Below are 21530 nucleotides of genomic sequence, written 5' to 3' on the forward strand. Positions count from 1 at the left end.
CAGATATTCTTTTGTGCAATAACAGATTTTGTGTTGATAGCATACAAGTGTACTGTTTTCAACATAAATATTTTTAGTAAAATAAAAGAATACTGGTGGAAAAAATATTATCTCTCTTGATTATTTGGTATTCGCTTCGTATTAAAAAATTTTGATATTTGCACACCCCTAGTTTATACATTCTCAGTGATTCCACTCCTGTGCCAACTGCGCCAAAGTGTGCCAAATTGTATTTACGGTGCCATACTAATAATATCAACGAAAATTGTGCCAAACTGTGCCAGAGTCTCGGGTTTGGGGGCGTCTATCACCAGCAATCACACCGCCGGTGCGTCACAACATGTGCAGCTTGATCTTGGGGCCGTCAAAGTTACAACCACAGACCAAGAAATGTTCCGCTGAATAAACAGCACTCCCATGTGCGTCCCGAGTTAAGCCACGATGCCATGCACGGTGCCGACACAGCTTCTGTTCTGCAAGTCGGCTTGACAGCAAAACACGCTCTTCGCAGAGGCTCGTGATGTCTAGGCCAATCGGCAGCGTAAAAGTGTGGCGACGATTCATCGGCAGATGTCGTCTGTTCCAGAAACGCTGCTGATAGCTCGTTTCAAGCGTCGCATGGCACGTAATGAAAGCAATGTTCAGTTATAACTACACACGTGCCGTTAAAATGTCCAGTGAAATCTCGGTATAACGAACTTCAGGGGACCGCGGAAAAATGTTCATTATTCTGAAAGGTTGTTATAGTGAAAGCTCAAAAATTTACCATAACAATAGAATTTCAGTAACGTAAACGTCCTACCTTTGCAACGATACGTCCTTGAACTTTTCACAACAATGCACACGTGAACGTCAGACAAGGCACGGTTATTTGAAATAGTCGGTGATCGACTGTCCGCATTTTTATGCACCACTTCGGTCGCTGTTCCGCTTTTTTCTATGAATATGCGGAGTTTTCTCAAGTAGTCCAACGCATCTGTGGCCGACACGGACTCGTCGCGATCTTCGGTTGCTACCGTGACTTCGTCGTCCATGTCATCGCTGCAATCCTTTAAGGCCCAACTGCATGCACGCGAATTTTAAGTGACGGCCGACAGGATTTGCTGTCGCGGAGGGCCATCCATCGTCGTTGCTTGTCGCATCGCAAGTTTCTGGAAAGCCAGAAAACATCGCTTGTCGCCCGGAAGTGAGCATGACATCCGGCAACATGGCAGCATCTTTGACCCTCGCTTCGGTTGCAATTTGCTCGTGATGCTTCCAATCGGCGTGTACTTCAAGGAATGCAAGTTATAGACTACCTTCGTTACAGCCCCATCTCATGCGGAGAGCGAGGCAGCGGCCGTATTTTATTGTTAATTTTGATCGACGGTTTGTTTTGATGTTTTAGTGGTAGCTTGCTGCATTGGTGGTAGCTTGCTGCAATGTCAACATCGTCGTCGCGGGAGGTAGCCCTTCTCCTGCGAAGCAACGATGTGAGGCGCTGCGGCTTTTCTTAAACGTTCTATGACAGCAAGAGTAAACGTTGTCGAGATGCGCCTTGTGGACTAACCCCAACATAACGCAGTTTGTAAAGTGCGATGTAGCGTAGGCAGCGTACGCTTCCGGGCGCCCCATGGGATCACAGCAGATACTACTGTCGCGGTTAAACATAAGATTGCGAAAAAAGAAAGTCACAAAACGCTTTTATGGCATCCTTATCTCAAACAAGACAATAATAAATTTGGCATGTTGTCATTCATCTACCCTGTAATTCTTTTTCGTAATTAATAGTTTTCGATCGAGCAACCGTGACACTTTGTCACGAACATGTGGGTGCTCCCGTCACGACGGAGCCCGTTTGTCGCAGTCGAGTCGCCTTCGCTCGAAAGTCGCGTGCAATGCATGCGGTTGGGCCTTTACAAAACCTGATGCGCTGTCACCTCCGCAACGAAAAAAAAGTTCTCCACTCGCGTCTTTCTCCTCCCGCGCCATCTCAGGTTTTTGCGGGAGGGCGTCCGCTCTTCGCGCTGCGTCGTCTGCTACCTTACAGCTCCGACTGCCATGACCGATACACTGAAATCTAAGAATCCTCGCATTTCGGGATATAAGTTCGTAGTACTGAGGTGTTTTTAAGATTACACGGGAATTAAATAACAATCGTTATTCTGCAATGTTTGTTATTCTGAAGTTCGTAGGAGTGAAGTATTTTTACATTGAAACTATAAGCAGTCGGCTCGGGATTTCTTAAAAGTTCGTTAATTTGAAATGTTCGTTAATGTGGTGTTCGTTGTATTGAGGTTTGACTGGATATGGAACAATATAGAATTTTCCATACTTCGTGTCTATGGAAGAGCATGTGAACGGTGGGACAGCATTGACACTTTTTCTCAGATATACTTTATTCATGGCTCTTCATCTAGAAGAACTTTTTCATAATTCCTTCCACCAGCACATCCAGGTTTCTAATCACTCTGCGGTAAATAGCCCTTAAAAGGCCCTGCCCTTTCAAGCTCGTGACTGCTATGGTTCAGATTCGATTTTTTTTCTTGCTTGCTTTTTTTTTTTTTTTTTCAAGAAAGTCGGTTTCACCGCAAGGGTGAAGCAATGAATGCGATAGCAAATATCCGATCTTGCATAACTCTACAAAACGCTGGTGTAAGAGAATACGGCCGCTCCAGGGAGAGATGCTCTTTCCGCACAGTCTGTTCGCGTTAAGAGCGCAGCACGTAGAAGGGTTTACGAGCCACCCGCGCATGGCTGCCAATAGCGCATGCGCCAGCAATCGCGACCGCGCCCTTAGAATGAAAGTTCAAAGTTACTGCTCTTGCAACACCTCCCCCCCTCCCCCCTCGTGTCTTTTCATGCACGTTCAAGACGGGCGGGGCGTTTCCTCTCTGCTTCGACAGCAGGCCTCCCGAGCAGGGTGATGTTATCACATGCACCCTCTGAGCGCGATGGAGGTGGGCCGGCTCGTTTGACCTCTGCTTCAGCTGCGTTCGTCGGCCCCGCTTGCACACTTTTACTCGCTGTAGAACATACGATGCGCAGGGGGATGCCATCAATTTGGACTTTATTTGGGACATGACGGCGAAAACCCGTCGAGAGTGTCCATACAATTGCTATCGCAATAAAATGTCATCTCAATAATAAAAGCATGCCTCCTGGTTGGAGCAGCCACAATTGCGTTCTAATATGTGCAGCTGTCAGTCGCGGGCCCATCGCTGACGGCCCACTGTGAAGCGGCTACGCCATATTACACGTTCGCCCCTCGCTTTTCGGGGTCAATGGCTGACGGTTAAAAAAACTCAGGTTTGCTTTAGGGCGAAGCAATGAATGCGATACCAACAAATTGTATTGTATACGAAGTAAGGCTAGCAGCTAACTCTTTTGGATCCGATCTCGCATAACTCAACAAAACGGCGGTTTGAGGGAATATGGCCACTCCAGGAAGTGAAGCGGTTCTTGTGCTGGGAGTTCTCTAAACGTGAAGTAAGCATTGAGAGCATAGCAAGTTTATGAGCCGTCTCCTGATGCCTCAAGATAGCGTGCATGCCAGTGACTGCGTCATTCGAGCAATTCAATCCCCCTTCCCCTCCCTTCGCGTCCCTTCATGCTTCTTACGAAAGACAGGCAGGGCGTTTCCTCTCTGATGAGCAATCGACAGCAGGCCCGCACGCAGGAAGACGTTATCGCATGCGCTCTCCGTGCGATGGAGACGGCCGGCTCGTTTAATCTCCGCTTCAGCTGCGTTTGTCGCCAGCGCTCGCGAGCTCTTACCAGCGGGTAGAATGGCCGGGTTATATTATGAATTTTGACTTTATATGAAAAAATGCGTCGATGGCGATGGCAAAAACCCATCGAGAGTGTCCATATAATTGCTATCACAATAAAAAAAAAATGAGAAGCCATTCCACTCTGTGAAGCGGAGGATAAGCGAAGCTGTTTCGCACACGGCACAGAGGTGACATGATGGAGGACAGTTTGGTATGTAAGGCCAGGTTGTTAAAGGGATACTGAACAAAATTTTCGCCGCCGAGATAAATGACTCAATTGAAAGATTCGGTGCTGAAATTTGTTGAAACAACCTTCATTTCAGCCAGAGACTAGCAGAAAATAATGAATTTAATGCATTTTTCGCGAATTGGCGCGTCTAGCGGCCGCGCCGCGAACTAGAGAGGAAGTGACGCGAAACTCCGCGGATAGTGACTCGCCAACCGTGCTCGCAGCAAAATCGCTTACCAATCGACATCGCAAGCCGCCACCCGCTGCCGCGCGTCTCTCCCAAAACGTGCTTTCACGGTCGGGAAGGTGTTCTCCGTGCGTGTTCTCAACCGGCAGCCCACGACGCCATTGCCGCGCTCTCGGCCGTATTACGGTCCCTAGAATAGACTGTTTTCTCAAGCGGAGCTTGCGCCCACGTCTACGAATTTGCCGTCTGTGTTGTGTGCTGCTACGTAATGTGAACGGTGAAGCACCTGACACAACGCAGAATGCCTCAACGCTGTTCTGCGCTAGGGTGTGCCCTGTCATACATTTCCAACAGAGCCGAAGCTTCGAAGGATATGGATTCGCGCTGCGCGCCCATCGCAGCCAACGTGGGTGCCTTCAAAGCGTGACTTTTTGTGCTCTGAACACTTCGAGGATAGTGACTATGAGTTACTGTGTAAATTGCTGGTCCCGGCTGCCGACCCACGTTGGGCTACGGCGGCTCGTCTGGCTCGTCGTCCTTGCTGTCGCTTGACACAGCAGAACGGTCACATGCATATGGTTGTATTTGGCGCATCCGTTTTGGAGGCCCGTCGAACTCGGAGTCGCAATGACCGCTCGTGGAACCACTGTCACTCGCACCTTGCATCTTTGCGCTCTCGCGACACGCTCGGTAGTTGTAGCGGTTTTTGAGGAATAAGCGCTATTTTGTTTCCTATGTGGGGAAAAGAGGACAAGGCTCAGCTATGCTCAGCGCCACACCAGCCACCCTCGGTTCTTGAGAGGAGAGGTGGAGAAAGGAAAGTGGCAGGGCAGGAGAGAGCGTGCCGGTTGCCCCCTTCTTGCTGGAGCACTCGACGTCACGTCCGCCGACAAGCGCAGTGGCATGCAGCCGCCGCGCTCTCACAGTCCACTAAAAATACGGCCAACTGCTCGAAATTACGTGAAATAAACGCTGCGTACAGGAACAGTCGTGTCGTCCGAGTCGAATGTAAGTGTTTTCGTAGCTTTTTCAAATTTTTGTTCAGTATCCCTTTAAAGGGACACTAAAGGCAAATATTAAGTCGACGTTGATTGTTGAAATAGCGGTCCAGAAACCTCGTAGTGCTGCTTCTGTGCCAAGGAAGTGCTTATTTTGAAATAAAATCACATTTTTAGTGGTCCGCATCGCGTTAGCGCGCTTCAAATCTCCCGCCTGAAAATACGACTTTCATACGTCACTGCTGCCGTGCCCAACGTTGCCCGCTTTTACTGCGCGGCCGCCGACACTAGTAGCAGCCGAGCGGAAGTAGCGGGACCCACAGTAGCAACAACGGCGCTGCGGCAAAGACTTGCTCGGATGGGCACATTCAAAGCCTTCACCAAGTTGCGGTTGGTCTCGTAATCCTCAGTACGAAAGTGCAGCGAGCACACACGCAGAGGTTTTGACTGTTTAGCACACTGGCGCAATAGCATGACACTAAGCCACTTCGAGCGTAAGGGTTCATTCCGCGGCACCCAGTGAAAAGACACACCGGTTTCCTTGCTGCAGCACTGGCGTTGTGCACCATTTGTGCACCATTCGGGCATCCGGCAATATCACACGCATGCGGCATTTTGTCGAACTTTCTGTCAGAGTGACTTTCACGAGCGCGCAAAACACGCACGGCAGTACGGGATCCCGAAACTACCACTGAGACGGGCGAGGCGCAGTTCGGCGAAAACGGAACCTTTGAACCACGCGCGCCGTTCCCCATGGCAACGCCACGGAGGTTTTGTTTTCCATGAATCAAGCGGAAACGAACAAACAGCATTTTATTACGTCTTTTGATGCTCGGAATGTTCTTTTTTTACTGCTGCTAGTTTGATTACTAGTGATTTATTGTAGGCCGACTTCCATACGTCATCGGGATCACTTCGAAAATGTCCCACTCGTGGCACTCATCATGTGATACATTTAGCTTAATTTCTCGGTAAGTAGGGCACTGCTGTTGATAATATTGCCGTTTTAGAAGTTGTCATACATTGGGCTTTCACTCTGACATAAATTGTTATTTGCCTTTAGTGTCCCTTTAATGGCCAGGCTGTTAACGTTCAATATGCAATATTAATGCGAAAGCCTTTGATCTATGCATCAAACATGGAAATTGACCGTCAGCGGCATCAATTGATCTATGCAAAAAATAATTGTCACATGATGGCATCATCATGGCATCATAGATGGTCAAAACTTGTGACGTCATCATGGCGTCATATATCGTAATGTCACCTGATGACGTCATCACATGACATCGTATCTTTGCACTGCTTCAGTGAACGGTGCACCGATCAGGGAGGTAGCGCGAAACCATGTGAGTTGCAGAATTAGAGCTTGCAGAGAGGGAGGGGGAGGATCAACACATCGATCGAGAAGAGAAAGAACCTGGCTTTCGCCTTGGAGCCGTCTGGGAATGCATTAGGGACATTGGGACTCTTTAGCATTGAGGCACTGTTGTACATCACAGTTTTTGTCTACCACGTCTGCTGATAACCACATACATGTATTTTGAGTGTTATTTCATAAAGTACAATTTTATTGATCCAGTATTCTGTTTATTTGCTAGTAGTCGAAAATAATCACCAGAGACGTTAATCGAGAACACTCAACTGCATGAGCCCTTATTTTTGCATTATCGAGTGAAATGTGGAGTTCTCCTGAGACGATTTTTTCCATGAGAGTTGCAACGAATTGAAATATTTCTAGCTCTTCATAAGAGCCCCATAACAATTATTCATGTGCTTGAATGTTAATGCAATTTGCTTCTCTAGTGCACTCAAAGATGTAAAATTATCTGCTCCAAAGTGCTCCAAGATGGAAATGTTTGCTGCTCCAAAGTGCTCCAAAATGGAAATTTTGCTGCTCCAAAAATTGCTCCAAATCAGAAGTCCTCGGTAGCATCACTGCATTCTTGCATAGTATACACATGAGCAACCACCTGGAAGAAAGATGCCACCGAACAGTTTTGTGCTTTTGAGTGTGCTCGTTTACTGCCAGTAACTCTTGTACAGTTGAACCCGCATATGTCATACTTGCAAAACAATAGGAATTAGTTCGATATAACATATAATTCTATATGAAGCTTTGAAAGAAATTACCGTATTTTCATTACGAATTTTAGTGCACAAGTTGGCTTCATGGCAGTACGTGTTTTTTTTTTTTTTTTTAATTTGTCGCAGTATGTAGTTGGGGGTGCAGGTTATGTGCAGGGGCGGCTCATATGTAAGAAAATACGGTATCGGCGTAAACGGTGCCTCAACATCTTCATACGCAGCTGTGCATATTCGTTGAGCACTGGAAGCCTCTAGTCTGCCTTTCTACTAATGTCGGCCATGTTCTTCAATATCGTGCTTCTTGGTATGTTGTACACAGCAGTGACGTTGAGCTTTTCTCTATTTCACGGCAGCCATTGCGTCAACAAAGGGAGAATCGCGGAGCAGCGACCGCACTCGATAGGCTGACGTACACAACGACTAGCATTCATAGGAGAAAGCACATGATGGCGAGCGGTAGCTCCTACTTGCTCCATGCGATACCCTCCTAATCACACCGCTCACTCTCCCAAGTGCATGCAGAAAGGCCCCCTTTCATGAGGCAAAGCCAAATTTTTGAGCCGTTTCGGGCTGCCCGACATTCGATGTAGGAATTGTTCTGGCTATTTTTGTTCGATGTAGCTGTGTATCTTCTTATGCATTGATGTTCAAGCATTGTGTTCGAAAATAGTTATATATAAAGGATAATTTGTAGGCTTGTGTGAAAAGTAAATTTTAGGTTCGAAGCGAATAGCGATGTGATCGAATAATTTCGAATCGAATTTGAATAGTATCTATCGAATATTATTAAAAAAGTGAGCATATTTGTCATGACCCAACTAACCTGCATAATATTTTCAGGGTTCGCACAGACCCTTGAAATCCTTGAATGTCCTTGAATTTGATAACATTATTTCAAGTGCTCTTGAAACTCCTTAGATATAAGTGAGCTCCTTGTAATCCTTGAAAATTTGGTGGACTTTGCTTCAATATAGCAAATGAACGACGTATTTCCGTAAGTCGCACTGATTTCAAAAACGCGTTTACTGAGGAATGTTCGCGAAAACATGTAGTCTTGACAGGAGAGCAATAGCAGCAAGTTTCGGTTTCGAAACCGGCAGCGCCTGCGTCGTCTGGCAACAAATGCGAGCCAGAAATCCAATCCAATCCAACGCAAGTTATAGTAACTGTCGGCCCCAATGTCAACTGGAGCCTTTTCCACAAGTTCCAGCAGCACTGAAAAATGGCTTTCAGGTTCAGTGTTTTGATATTGGATCGTGTGGCCTTCACACAGTGCGTAGTGCCTACAAAGCTGGAATGCATGCAACGGGCTGGCCAGTTGACACATATTTGTCCAGCTTATTCTCACTCTTTCATGATGCACCGGCCAGGCGAGAAGATTTTATTCGAGAGACAGGGAGCAGTGTGTTTCCACTTCCTTTTATATCTCACCGTTGGATCGGCAACGTGCCCGTACTGGAAAGAGCCCTAGCCACATGGGAGCACTTGAAGCAATACACTGAAGCAGTGAGTGGCTCGCAGGCTGCCCGTGCCAAAATGCAGAGCATATGAAAACGTCAGTGCTTTTCTAAATGACCAGCTTGCACTTGCAAAACTGAACTTTCCCTAAATGTTGCCATGGTTGTGCAGCCTTTCCTGACTGTTTTTCAGAGTGATTCTCCCAAGACGCTTTTGCTGGCAAAAGAACTTGAAAGTGTTCTGAGGAGCCTTCTGTCAAGGTTCGTAAAGTTCTCTGTAATGACAGAAGCCACCAGCATCACGAAGCTGCTGCGAATTGATGTTGAAGATGCTGCCGTTTACACAGAACGTGAAAAAGTGGACGTTGGACGTGCAGCTGAGAAGATTTTGAAATGCTGCAAAGGGGGGCAAGCGCCAAGTGTATTCTTGAGTTTAGGTATGAGTGCCGGAAGTTCCTCGTGAACATGATCCTGAAAGTCATGGAGAGAAGTCCCCTGAGGTACCCTGTCGTTCGGTGGTTGTCATGTTTCGACCCCACAGAGATGTCCGAGACAGACACTTGCCTTGGGAAGCTAAAAATTGTGCTTAACTGCCTAATCGACAACAAGCTTCTCTCTGAGCACAAACGCGACATTGTGTGCACACAGTACATTCAGTTTTGTCTAGAAAAACGGCATGAACTACAAAACTATGAAAAAGATCTTGAACGTCTTGACAGTTTTTTCGTGCGGCTGCTGAAGCACGATGCTTCATTCTCGCAGTTATGGGCTGCGGTGAAACTACTACTCCTCCTGCTCACATGGGCAGGCCTCAGTGGAAAGAGGCTTCAGCATCAACAAGCAGGTTGTGGTCGAGAATTTGGCAGAGCTGTCGTATATTTCTCAACGAGTTATCTGTAAGGCTGTGAAAAGCCATGGGGGCCTGCTGAACGTTTCGATTTCAAAAGAGTTGAAGGCGTCAGTGCGCCAAGCCCGGCATAGGTACGCTGCATACTTAGACGAACAAAAGAAACAAGCACTGTCATGGCAGGCAGCTTCAAAGAGAAAAGAGCTCGAGCAAGAGCTTGATAAGATGCACGGAAGGAAGTCAAAGCTTCAAAAAACTTTCAAGTGCCTGCTAGAATCTGCGGACCGTTTTTCGGAATAAGCTGAAACGAAAAACGACCTTACCTACTTAGTCAAGGCAAACAGCTTTCGTCAAACTGCTAAAGAAAAGAAGCTGGAGATAGCTTCTGTGGAAAAAGAACTCCATGCGAAAACTGCGCTGCTTCCGTAAGTCTTGTAAGCAAATAAAATTTTGCTAACACTCCTTGAATTTTGCCATTTTTCATCCTTGAAATCCTTAAAAACTCCTTGAATTTTCAGTCAAGTATTCTGTACGAACCCTGTATTTTTGAAAATTGAAACAAGGCATGTGCAAATGTCATTCTTTTTGTTTCAAAGGGAAGTGGAAGCAACTTTGAATAGTAGCAAGATTTGACATTCGGTAGAATGCAAGTGATAACCTGTAAAATATGTTACGTTTTAAACTTTACTATAATTAGTGCATGTAAGAGGGTATAACAAGCTTTTAAACTTAGAATATGATGAATCAATGTGAGGATAATTTGTTCATTTAACCTTGAAGTAGAGCTTCGTGGCAGTGCGGATTTCTCCTGGATAGGTGTTTTCTCAGCATAGCACTTCTCACTGCAGTGAAACCACCTTCACACGGTGTTACATGTGGTGTATGTACATGTCTATTAGTTCATTTCGAATACTTCGAAATTTAGAATAATTTAAATTCATTTCGAAGCGAATTTGAATACTGTAATAATTGTTCGAATATTTGACCTGCTCTAATATTCCCACAAGCCTAACAACATTAATTTGATTTACCTAAGCTCGATGTAGTTGGGTTTGACTGTACCACTTTTTAGTGCCACGTGCTCAGTTGTTTCTTTGTTTCTCCTCGGGGCTCTGCAGAACCTTTAACTGATACAACTGTCACTTCGCCTTCCTTCCATTATCTATTTCTGGTATAGCAAATGCCTTGGCCAGTTGGTTGTTGTTCGGCAGTAATCTGGTGAGCATGCTGCACTTGGCTCAAAAGAAAACATGACAATAGGGCTGGTTAGAAGCAGGGTGAAGCTGTTCTTGAGGACGCCAACACATAAACCCTGTGCATTCATGCAGTCTGCTGTGTTCAACCCTATCGCCGGAAACCTGTCACGCACGGTGTTTAACCCTGCTGCGCTGAAGAAGAACAATGTTATCAACACTGGCCTGCCTAAACGCACGAAAGAGGAGCAGAAGACGGTGAGCACTGACTTAATTGAAGTCTTGTTTTATTTGATCAGAGGTGCCCAACAAAGGCAAGCCATCGGCTAAGCTAAAGTGATAGACAAAAGGATCAATGGTATCTGAGAACGAGGGATGGTTCAAGGTGGAGCCAGTGTTTTCAGAAAGGCAACAGCTGCTTTTTGAAGATAGGTGAAATACTTCTAGATGTCTTGTGTGTTAACTTTTAGTGAAGAACCAAGCATTCATAAATGACAGATAAATTTAAGTGTCCTCATAGATGGCTGTTGACCCCCTACAAACAGTACAGAAATAATTACATCAAATTGGAGCATGGAAGTAGTGCTTCACCAATTGTGTATGATGTTTCTGCATAACTTACCAATGCAACATCTTTGCACTGTTCATAAGTGCTAGTCAAAGGACTGTGATAGCTTCTATGTGCTGACCTCTGGCTCGCTGTGTCATCTTTCTTTACATTTATCACAGCACAGAATAAGTTTTGAAAAATGTTGAACATTGCTCTCACTCTTTGCTCGACCTAGTATTTGCTTTTAGTTTCCATATTAGATGTGCACGTTATGTTAAGAAGTTTGTAACGTGTAGGCTTATACCAATGGTAGGTCCATAGGGGGATATGCTTACGTTTACTCAGTTATAGCATTCCATTAAATGCAGTTTGTATACAAGTTTTTGCACCAGATAAAAAATAACTTATGATTCTCTTGATTGTAACATGGGACCTTTGACTTTTTTGTGAAAATCCTTCCTCCTGCTTGTCTAAATCAGGCTTAGTCACGGTACTTTTGTGCATGGTGGTCATGCCTGCGACTGTCAGTTGTGGAAAACTTTTCTGATTCGCTTGTCAAATCTCATTATTTCTGTTACAGCAATGAGCTTTTTTACAATGCTCAGTCTAGTGGTCAAGCTCATCATGTATTAAAAGATGAAAGAAGGAGAAAAAAAGCCTTTATGTAATTGTCACGCATTGTTTTATGCGCACATAAAAAATTGTTAAGTATATATGTTTATGCAAGTATGACAAAATATTTGTTTAATGTTTCTCTAAACACCACTTGTTTACTGTGTTAATGGGTTTGAATGCATATGTCTGCGCTAATCTAATGCTCATGGTATGTAGATTTAGATCCCGATCTAATTGCCTCTAAATATCTCAAAACTGATATCTGGATTTGCTTATTCCTTTCAGGAGGTAATCAAGAAAAAAGTAGAAGTACAAAGCCAAAGGCAAAAGCTTTTAGAAAAGCATCTTCAACAGTACAAGGTAAGTTGCTGAAGTTTCAGTATGTTGCATAGCCCAAGTTTTTTCCACCCTTTGTCACGTTGACGAACACTTTCGGTTTATGTGCTCCTGCATGGCTTCTGTATTTCAGCTTTTGCTTGAAAAGCTAGGAAAGTGCAAGACGGAAAAAGAACGGGAAGAAATTAAACAGGTGAGATCTCTTGATTTATGCTTTACTTTGAGTACAGTGATGAAACAGCACTCAGTGTAAGATCATTGTTGGACTACTGAGGTACCGCAGGATGGACAATGGGCAGGACTGCGGTTTTGTCGTAGTGTTAGATCTATACTCCTTTTCATACATCAGGTGCAACGCTATGGAAGCTAGCGAGACTTCTTGCAATTAGGCTTGTGTGAATATTCGAGCACTTCAAATATTTGAACGAATATTACAGTATTCGAATTCGCTGCGACACGAATTTAAATTATTGGAAATATCGAAGTATTCAAAATGAATGAATAGACATATATACTATAACCACATGTAACCCCGTGTAAAGGTGGCTTCAATGCGGTGGAGGGGTGCTCTACTGTGAGTACACCTTTCTAGAGGAAATCTGCACTGCCGCGAAGCCACAGTTCAAGGTTAAATGAACATATTACCCTCACATCTATTCATCACTTCTTAAGTTTAAAAGCTTGCTATACCGGATCATATGCTCTAAGTACAGTAATTTTAAAATGTAACGTATTTCACAGGTTATCACTTGCATTCTACCGAAAGTCATATCCTGCGACTGTTCAAAGTTGCTTCCACTTCCCTTTTGAACCAAAAAGAATATTTGCACATGCCTTGTTTCAAGTTAATATTGTGCAGGTTAGTTGGGTCATGACAAATATGTTCATTTTTCTTTATAATATGTGATATATACTATTCAAATTCACTTCGAGCCTAAAATTTACTACTCGCACAAGCCTACTTGCAATAGATGTGTTCGCACCAAGAAATAGTTCAGTGATTTTACCACCCGTTATGTGATCTTTTTTTTTTTTCAATTTTAGATTGAGTACTAAATGAAGATGCTTTGTACAGCCGCCAATTTTTTTAACCTGAACACGCAAGCGTTGTACAACGGAGTGCCGCGGCGAAATGAATGAAAATACGCACATACGCGCTATGTGCAGTCCTGGGCAGCTGTCGTCTGCTAGGGTTTCCCAGGAACCGGACACCAACCCCGCTTCTTTTGAGTACCACTATCATCCTTTTTTTTCCTTAATGCTGCCATCAAGTTATAAAGAAAAGGTCAAGTGGTCGCACTTGAGATGGATTGGATGTCATTACACACGCTGATTATACTACGTGCCTATCAGCATTTTTACAGCGGTACTGTTAAGCTTTTCGTTATGCCGTGCGGAGTCGACTAGAAACTATCAGCAGCCAACGCGCTGTCTGGCCTTCTTCGTTTTCTTCATGCTCTTAGTCAGTCTTCGTGCTTAGTCAAAGCAGTCAAGCCAAGCTATGCTAAGATCAAGCTAATTAAGTCAAATCATGTCATAATACTAATTAAGACCATGTTAATTAAAACCACGATAATCATAACCTTGCTAATTAGCACAATGATATTAAGAACTTCTAATTAAGATAATGTGAATTAAGACTTTGCATGTTAGGGTCATGCGAATGAAAACCTTGCGAACAAGCAAGGCCTAATTATGATAGCCTTATTAGCACTATTCAAAATAGCGAGATAATAATTGGTGAGGTCCTAAATTATTTAACACTAGTCTAATTAGTACATTTATAATTAACACGAGTTTAATTATAATAATCTTCATTAGCAAACCCTAGTTAGCATTACCTTAGTTAGCAAAGCTGTAATTACAGTGTCCTTGATTAGTATGGTCTTGATTAGCTTGATCTTAGCATGGCATGGCTTAATTACCTTGCTCTTAGCATACCTTGGCTTTTTTTTTACTGAAATGAAAAATAAATAAAGGCTTAATTATCTTAACGAAGCATGAAGACTGACTAAAGACCATGAAGAAGAGGATGAAGAAAGCCAGATCGCACGCCGGCCTCTGATGATAAGAGTTTCTTGTCGACTTTGCACGGCGTAGCAGAAAACTTAACAGCTCCGCTTTAAAAATGCTGATACGCACGCAGTATAATTAGCGGGTGTAATCACATCCGGTCTATCTGGAGCATGGCCACTTGACCTTTTCTTTATACCTTGATGGTAGCGTTCAGACAAGAAAGAAAAGGGTCACGATAGCGGTGCTCAAAAGAAGCAGGGCTCGTGGCCAGTTCCCGGAAAAGCCTAGCAGACGACAGCTGCGCAGGACTGCTTATAGCATGTATACGTGTATTTTCTCGTTCATTTCGCCGCTGCGGTCGATGCTCGCGTATTCAGGTTAAAAAAAAACATGGCTGATCCCTCTGTCATAGGAATCAGTATAACACGAAAGTGAAGTGTGTATTCACAGACGTAGTTGCGAGCGTTTGTTGCGCATTCTTTCGCCCCAAGGGCGAAGGAATGAATGCTACAGCAACAAATTGTAATGTCACGCGAAGAACGGCAAACAGCTCGAAACTTGCTACGCGCTGCTCAAGCAGAAAGGACGCATGGAACAAACATACATAGGATGAGAGCGAACTGTCACATTTGTAACTTATTTCTGCGTGAGCACCACGCTCCTTTCGCAAAAGCGGCCGCTGCAGTGAGCCAAGTGACCTTCGTGCTCTCAACGCGAGACGTACAAACCACCGCGATCTCGAGATAAGTGCACGCACAAGCTACCCCGCCCTGTAGACGCGGGCGCTCGTTGCAATGGCGACGACCTTTCAAGCGCGCTCTTCGAGGCCTTCGCGCCATCTCGCTAATGATTACGAAAACACGCTGTAACACCGATCTCTGAGTACCGCCACCGGCAAATGGTGTATGTAAATAGCTCGCCCTTGGCATTGCGAAGAACGTGCCGTCCGTGGCCGAATCGTTTCCCGGTGACGGAACTTTTTCCTCTGGTTTTTTTTTCTTTGCCCACTGTTAGTCTTTATATTTTACAACGTCATATCTGTGACGGAAATACGTCAGTGGAGTCGTGGTGGACCCCGGCATAAAACACTTTCGTGTTAAAATGGGTGGCTGTACCTTAGAAATAAACCCATTATTTATATAGTTGTCAATAGGTTGTTCTGGATCGCTTAGTGTCTTTTTGTTTTCGTATTGTGGCCCCCATGATTAGTTCTGGTAGCGTATAGCCAGAGTCAATCGTGGAGGCCCCACTTATAACGACGAAAACCAAGCACAAGACATGCGGACTTATACATTTTGCTGACCAAACTTCTTGAATAGCTTCCACAGCATTCCACCTGATGTATGAAACGGAGTATAATATCAAGGTGTAGACCTTGTAATGTTATTTGTGCGCGCATGCGTTTTGTGTCTGTGTGCCTGCATGTTTAAATATGCAGTCTAACATAAGTTTGCGGCACAGTGGTTCCGCGAGAAAGCTGACCCTGTGCTGTTTGACGTTGTAGCCTGTCGGAGCATAGCCTAGTTCACTAGCCACCACACATACCACGGACTGCAACGTTAGAATACGAGGTTGCGTGCCCATGTCTCTGCAAAGCTTCCGTCTTTAAGAGGAGACATGGCACTTGAGAAAGGTTTTTTATTTCTTGATCGATTTTGATGAAACTTCCTGAGTTTATGTATATTTGTGTGGTAATTTCAGATATGCAATTATTTTTCTAGCGTGGTATGTAGTTTTTAAAATACAAAATATTTCGTGTGCCTTTGGGGAGCAAGATTTTTTCTAAACTGCGTTAGTTACAAAGTAAATCAGCATATCACGATAATCTGCAGTCGGAACTGTGTGTAGTGCAACAAAAGTGGATGTTCTAAACCCATTAGAACAAAAGTTATGATATGTTGAACATTCACGAGCAAATTCTAGCTTGAAATTGACTCCCTTGCGAATGTTCAACATACCATAACTTTTGTTCAAATGGGTTTATAACATCCATTTTTGTTGCACTGCACACAGTTCCGATTGCAGATTATCGTGATATGCTGATTTACTTCGTAACTAACTCATATTAGAAAAAATCTTGCTCCCCAAAAGGCACACGAAATATCTTGTATTTTAAAAACTACACAGTATACTAAAAAAGTAATTGTATATTTGAAATCAGCACACAAATATGCATAAAGTCTCCAAGCTTTATCAAAAATGATTCAGAAATGAAGAAAAATTTTTAAGAGCAGTGTCCCCTCTTAAGCCTTTAGATGCCAACCTTACATGGAATTACAGCACTATGTGAAAAGTTGCAGGCAGTTGTAGCATTGCGTGCTTTGCTTTCACAGACGATAGCGACCCTACAGCCGGTGATTGAGAAACTGCAGGTCGACTTCAAGAAGGTTACCAATGAGCTCATCTCCAGTAGGGCACCCAAGGCGGGAACTGACAACATCTGCGGTGGCAGGGCTCAAAGCAGATGTTCCACATGGTCCAGTCGGGAGAACGGTGAGTTATTTCGTCCCTGTCCACCTTCTAGAAAATTCTTAGTTGTGTATGCTCATCACCAGACTATGCTAAATCTATCCTACGGCTTGTTGGTTTGTGATATGTCACAGTCTTATATCTTCTTTCCTGGGTCATGGTACACTAATTTTCTCACAAATACGTCTAAATTATGCCCCTTGATTCCCCTGCTAGCACTCCTGGCATGTTGTAGTAAAGCTTGTTTTACTGAGTTGAATTTAGACAATGCACTGCAGCCTTTTCTCTTCTTGTTTGCTCGTTAACACCTTTTGTGTAAGCCATGTAGCTCCTCCGCAGAAAAATAAAAGTTTTTTTTTTCTAAGCCTCAAAGAAAGCACTAGCTTAATGTTACTCCTTTTCTGTATCTTCAGCAAGCTGAGAAGGAGCTCCTTGATGCCGAAATGGACCTTTACAACAAAATGCATCGCGGTGACGACACAACGGCATTGCGGAAGCGAGTTCAAGAACTCAGGCAACAAGTGAGTCACGATTGTCGTGATCGGTTCAACCACTGTAATTCCACGTACCAAAATTTATTGACAACCTGAAAGTTACTTGCGCTATTAGATAAACATATTTCAAGCTTCATTTTATATTGTTCTTTTTTTCTTTTTGCTATGTTGCCTTACGTTCACTGTTGCGCATATGCGCACGCTATGATAATTCAGCCATTTTGAGTTTTGTTCCTTGAAGAAAAAAAAAAGTGGCTTACTGCATTTTTTCTCTTCCTTTCTCTTTCTGTTTCTTTCCTTTATGCACATGCCATTCCAAGTATTCGTGACAGCCAAGAAAATAAACTTGAACTTTGCACGCTTATCCAATAAGATGAGGCTAAGCCTTATAAATGTTGCCTGTTACGTGTTAGGTGTTGGGGAGACATAGTGGATATGACAGGTACATGTTATTAAGCACTAGTATAACATATTATTGATTTGTGTGCGCTAGCACATGTGTAGACTGTGTATGTGTTTTACCGCAACAATTAGCTGTGGTACAGCATGCTGTACACACTGCACTGAAACAAGGAGCAAATGTGCCTGTCAAGAGTTCTACTCGCTGCTATTTGCTATGTTCTCATGTTAAAATTCCTAACTGTAAAACATCTTAAGAAAATTGCAGCAAAAATTGCAGAATTTTAAGAAAATTGAACAGTGAACTGGGTGTTCCCTTATATATTAGTAGAGAGTTTGCTATACTGCAAACAGTACAGTAACTGCATTGATTAGAGCATTGAATGTGGACAATACAGTTAAACCTGGATATAACGAAATTGACAAATCCCGAAAATTTTCGTTACGAAGAGGTTTTCATTATATACAGCTTCAGCATGAAAATTTGAAAAACAAATGCACAACTTAAGCAACAGGGGAACTGAGAGTAGACCACACCCAAGACGTTTATTTAGCGGCAGAAGACTGTTATTTTACTCTGTTGCTTGTTTGTGAGGGACGGCAACACCGAATGTTCGTAGTACATAAAGAAAGGGCTTAAAATGCAAAACTCATGTGTAGATGTTATTATATACGAGTGCAACTTGAATCTGTTAGAACGCCTGAGGAAGACAAAGTTTGCTATTCACAATTACAACTTGCACTGTTACAATGTTCATGAGTGTTTTGCAAAAGTCCTGTTTAGTGATCCAGTCTATCACTATGTGTCAATAGGAAAAGTAGTTCCACCCAACTCTTTGCACGAGAAAGCAAAGGAAGCCGTGTGGGTTTCGCATGATGAAAGAAAGCTTTTCAGTTGAAGAGAAGTTTGTCACAGTAGCTGGGAGGGTAGCCGATCACAACACGAGGCCGAAATGGACCACTGACAGCATCAGTTCGGCAGAAGCCTGGACGATGTAGCTTGTAGTGTACACGTATCTCACAGGAGTACTGCCATTATCGTGGGTTCGGACTTAGCGAGCCACAGGGCCGCACTTGCCGTCACATCGCGTTAACTAGCGCGCTGCTGCACACGTGCGTTCGAGCGTGACAAAGGCGCCGAGCGCAGCGCGCCAAGCACACAGTACTGCTCTCGAGATCCGCAACACTTTATTGCCTGCGGCAACACCACAAACGCAGTACAACGCCCGCTCCCAAAGGCAGCGGGAGAAGCAAAACAGGCTTAACCACGCCGCAGGCGAAAATACAACACAAAGGGCGCCGCTAGCACATCTCCGCGGGCAAAAGGGCTCACGGCGACACGCCGCTGAGGGAAACAGTCCCTCGCGACTTCGCTGTGTACTCTCACGATCAGCGACCACAGGGCCCGATCGCTCCAGCGAGGGCAAACTCCGCTCGCATTGGCTTCGATAGGTACGGCTTCGGCGTACTATGACCACGCGCGAAACACCGCACCGCTCTTCAGCCTAGCGTTCGGAAGGGACAACGTAAGGTAAGCGTTCACTGCGGGCACAAGGCACCGTTGGATAACTCCGTCCGAGCGAGCCCCAAGAACAAAGGAGCCGACGGATGGGAAAGCAAATGATGTGCTTACCTCATGCTGTCCAGAGAGATTCTCATTTTCTCGCCGCGCGAAACGTCTCGCGAGACTTGAGCGCGGCGCCGGGATGAGGGAGGTTAACGTCACCCTCGCTCGCCCAGCGCCGTAGGACCGCGGAGGAGGGGAGAGTCCTGATAAGACATGTGGACGGCAGAAATAGGCGAAAATCCTGCGCAATGGCGATGGGCAGGCCTCAATCCCCACAAGCTTTGTGCTGCAGATTGTGTCATTGTTACTTTTCTCATTCGTGGCTTTCCTCTGCATTGTGTTCTTCTGCAGAACTGCCGCAGAATTAACAAAAATATAATTTTGAGAGAATACAGTACAAACTGGAACTGGTTCATTGTCTCTCATTAATGTTCCTTCTCGGGGTTAATGCGGGTTAGCTGAGTAATGTGTTAAAGCAGTGACGGTGGTGAGTGCTGCATATAGTCTAAGATGCTTTCGTGCCAATAAACCTAATTTAGCCAGCCGAGTAAGCTATAAAAGAGTTGCTTTCCACTAGGCTCGTGCCCTGGGTCTCCTTGGTGGCCAGTGGAAGGGAAGCAGCAGAGGGGGTCCCCCGGGTCGCCGGGGGGCACTCAGAGGAGGAGGTCGTGGAGGTGGCATCGCCCTGCGCAGAAGCCTCAATGTCATCGACCACCGGCCACGCAAGGTGTTTGTCCAGGGCATGGACGAAGGAGACAAGGAGAACCTGCAGGCGCACTTTGCTGTGAGTCTCTGGCCTTCCAACGTGGCCCCCGCTTAAAGAGACACTAAAGGCAAATAACAATTTATGTCAGAGTGAAAGCTCAATGTATGATGTCTAAAACAGCAATATTATCAACAGCAGTGCCCTACATACCGAGAAATTAAGCTAAATGTATCACGATGAGTGCCACAAGCGGGACTTTTTGGAAATGATCCTGATGATGTGAGAGAGTTGGACTACAATTAATCACTCGTAATCAAGCTAGTTGCAGTAAAAAAAGAACCTTCCATGCATCGAGAGATGTAATAAAGTGCTGTTTGTTCATTTCTGTTTTCATGGAAAAAAGAACCTCTTTGGCGTTGCCATGGGGAACGGTGCACGTGGTTCAAAGATTCCGTTTTCGCCGAACTGCGCTTTGCCCGGCGCCCTGCTTCGCGTACTGCCGCACGTGTTTTGCGCGCTCGTGAAAGTCGCTCTGACAGAAATTTCGACAAAATGCCACATGCATGTGATGTTGCCAGATGCCCGAATGGTGCACGCCGCCGCGCAGTAAGGACAGTCAACGTTGGACACGGCAACAGTGACGTGAGAAAGACCGCTTTCATGCGGGTGATTTGAAGTACGCTAACGCGATGCGAACCACTAAAACGTGAGTTTATTTCAAAATAAGCACTTCCTTGGCACAAAAGTAGCACTATGAGGTTTCTGGACCGCTATTTCAACAATCAACGTCGACATAATATTTGCCTTTAGTGTCCCTTTAAGGCTGTTTCACATGCCGCTATTTGTTTCATTCGCTGTTTGCTCCCACCACTGCCGCCTCTAATGGTGGTTTCGTTTCACATGGGCTGCGATTTTTGCACCCCATGTGAAAATTGTGGCGAATGGGCTACGGTTTTCACTCTGCACCTGGCGCGGCGCAAATAATTGCTTGCTGCCATTCTTTGTGGCAAACACTGCATAATTTTTCAAATGTAATGGAAGAATCTGTGCATTCTGGTAATTGTTAACTTTTTGTTAGCGGTAGCTAAGAGCACACATGTTTTGCAGTTTAAAAATACTTTTCAAACTAAATTCATTTCGAAGTGTGCAACAATAGCCATAGCCAAAACAAAAGTTTCGGCGCGATTTCGCCAACTTGGCCTGCTCGGCGCCATTTCGATAGGTCCAGGCCAAAAAGTTGCTTGGACCACTGCGAACAGAGCGAAAAATTTCCAGCATCTTGGTGGCTAGCCATTGACCGCTACGGCGAGAGTGATTGGCCTTTTTTTTTCACTGCTAGCAAATATCACTCTGTTTGCAGCCTGAAAATTGCTGTGTTTTAGCCTCGTGAAACAGCCTGTACTTGTCTGCTCAAACCTCTCAGGCTGCCTTAAGTGTGTTTAAAACATGGATGTCATGACATCACTTCCTGCTCACATGAATACGCAAGAGCGTGGCCTTCAAGATTAGCTTTTATTAGGTCTAAAGTGAATATTCCAACGAATGTTACAGTATTCGAATTTGCTTCAACACAAATTAGAACTTTTCAAAATTTTGAAGTAGTTGAAGAAACGAATGAATAGACCTA

At 44.6% G+C, this 21530-nt stretch overlaps 1 protein-coding gene across 1 annotated transcript in view; it reads left to right on the top strand.

Annotated features, from left to right (window-relative positions):
* LOC119382842 (RNA-binding protein 26-like) overlaps positions 1-21530 on the top strand; it is a 100748-nt gene that overhangs the window by 65005 nt on the left and 14213 nt on the right. Inside the window, 7 exon segments of the mRNA XM_037650719.2 lie at positions 10887-11009; positions 12202-12276; positions 12386-12445; positions 16602-16694; positions 16696-16761; positions 17151-17258; positions 19775-19981. Coding sequence (XP_037506647.1) covers positions 10887-11009; positions 12202-12276; positions 12386-12445; positions 16602-16694; positions 16696-16761; positions 17151-17258; positions 19775-19981 — 732 coding nt within the window.

This window comes from Rhipicephalus sanguineus, chromosome 2, assembly GCF_013339695.2.
Source record: "Rhipicephalus sanguineus isolate Rsan-2018 chromosome 2, BIME_Rsan_1.4, whole genome shotgun sequence".
Classification (NCBI taxonomy): domain Eukaryota; kingdom Metazoa; phylum Arthropoda; class Arachnida; order Ixodida; family Ixodidae; genus Rhipicephalus; species Rhipicephalus sanguineus.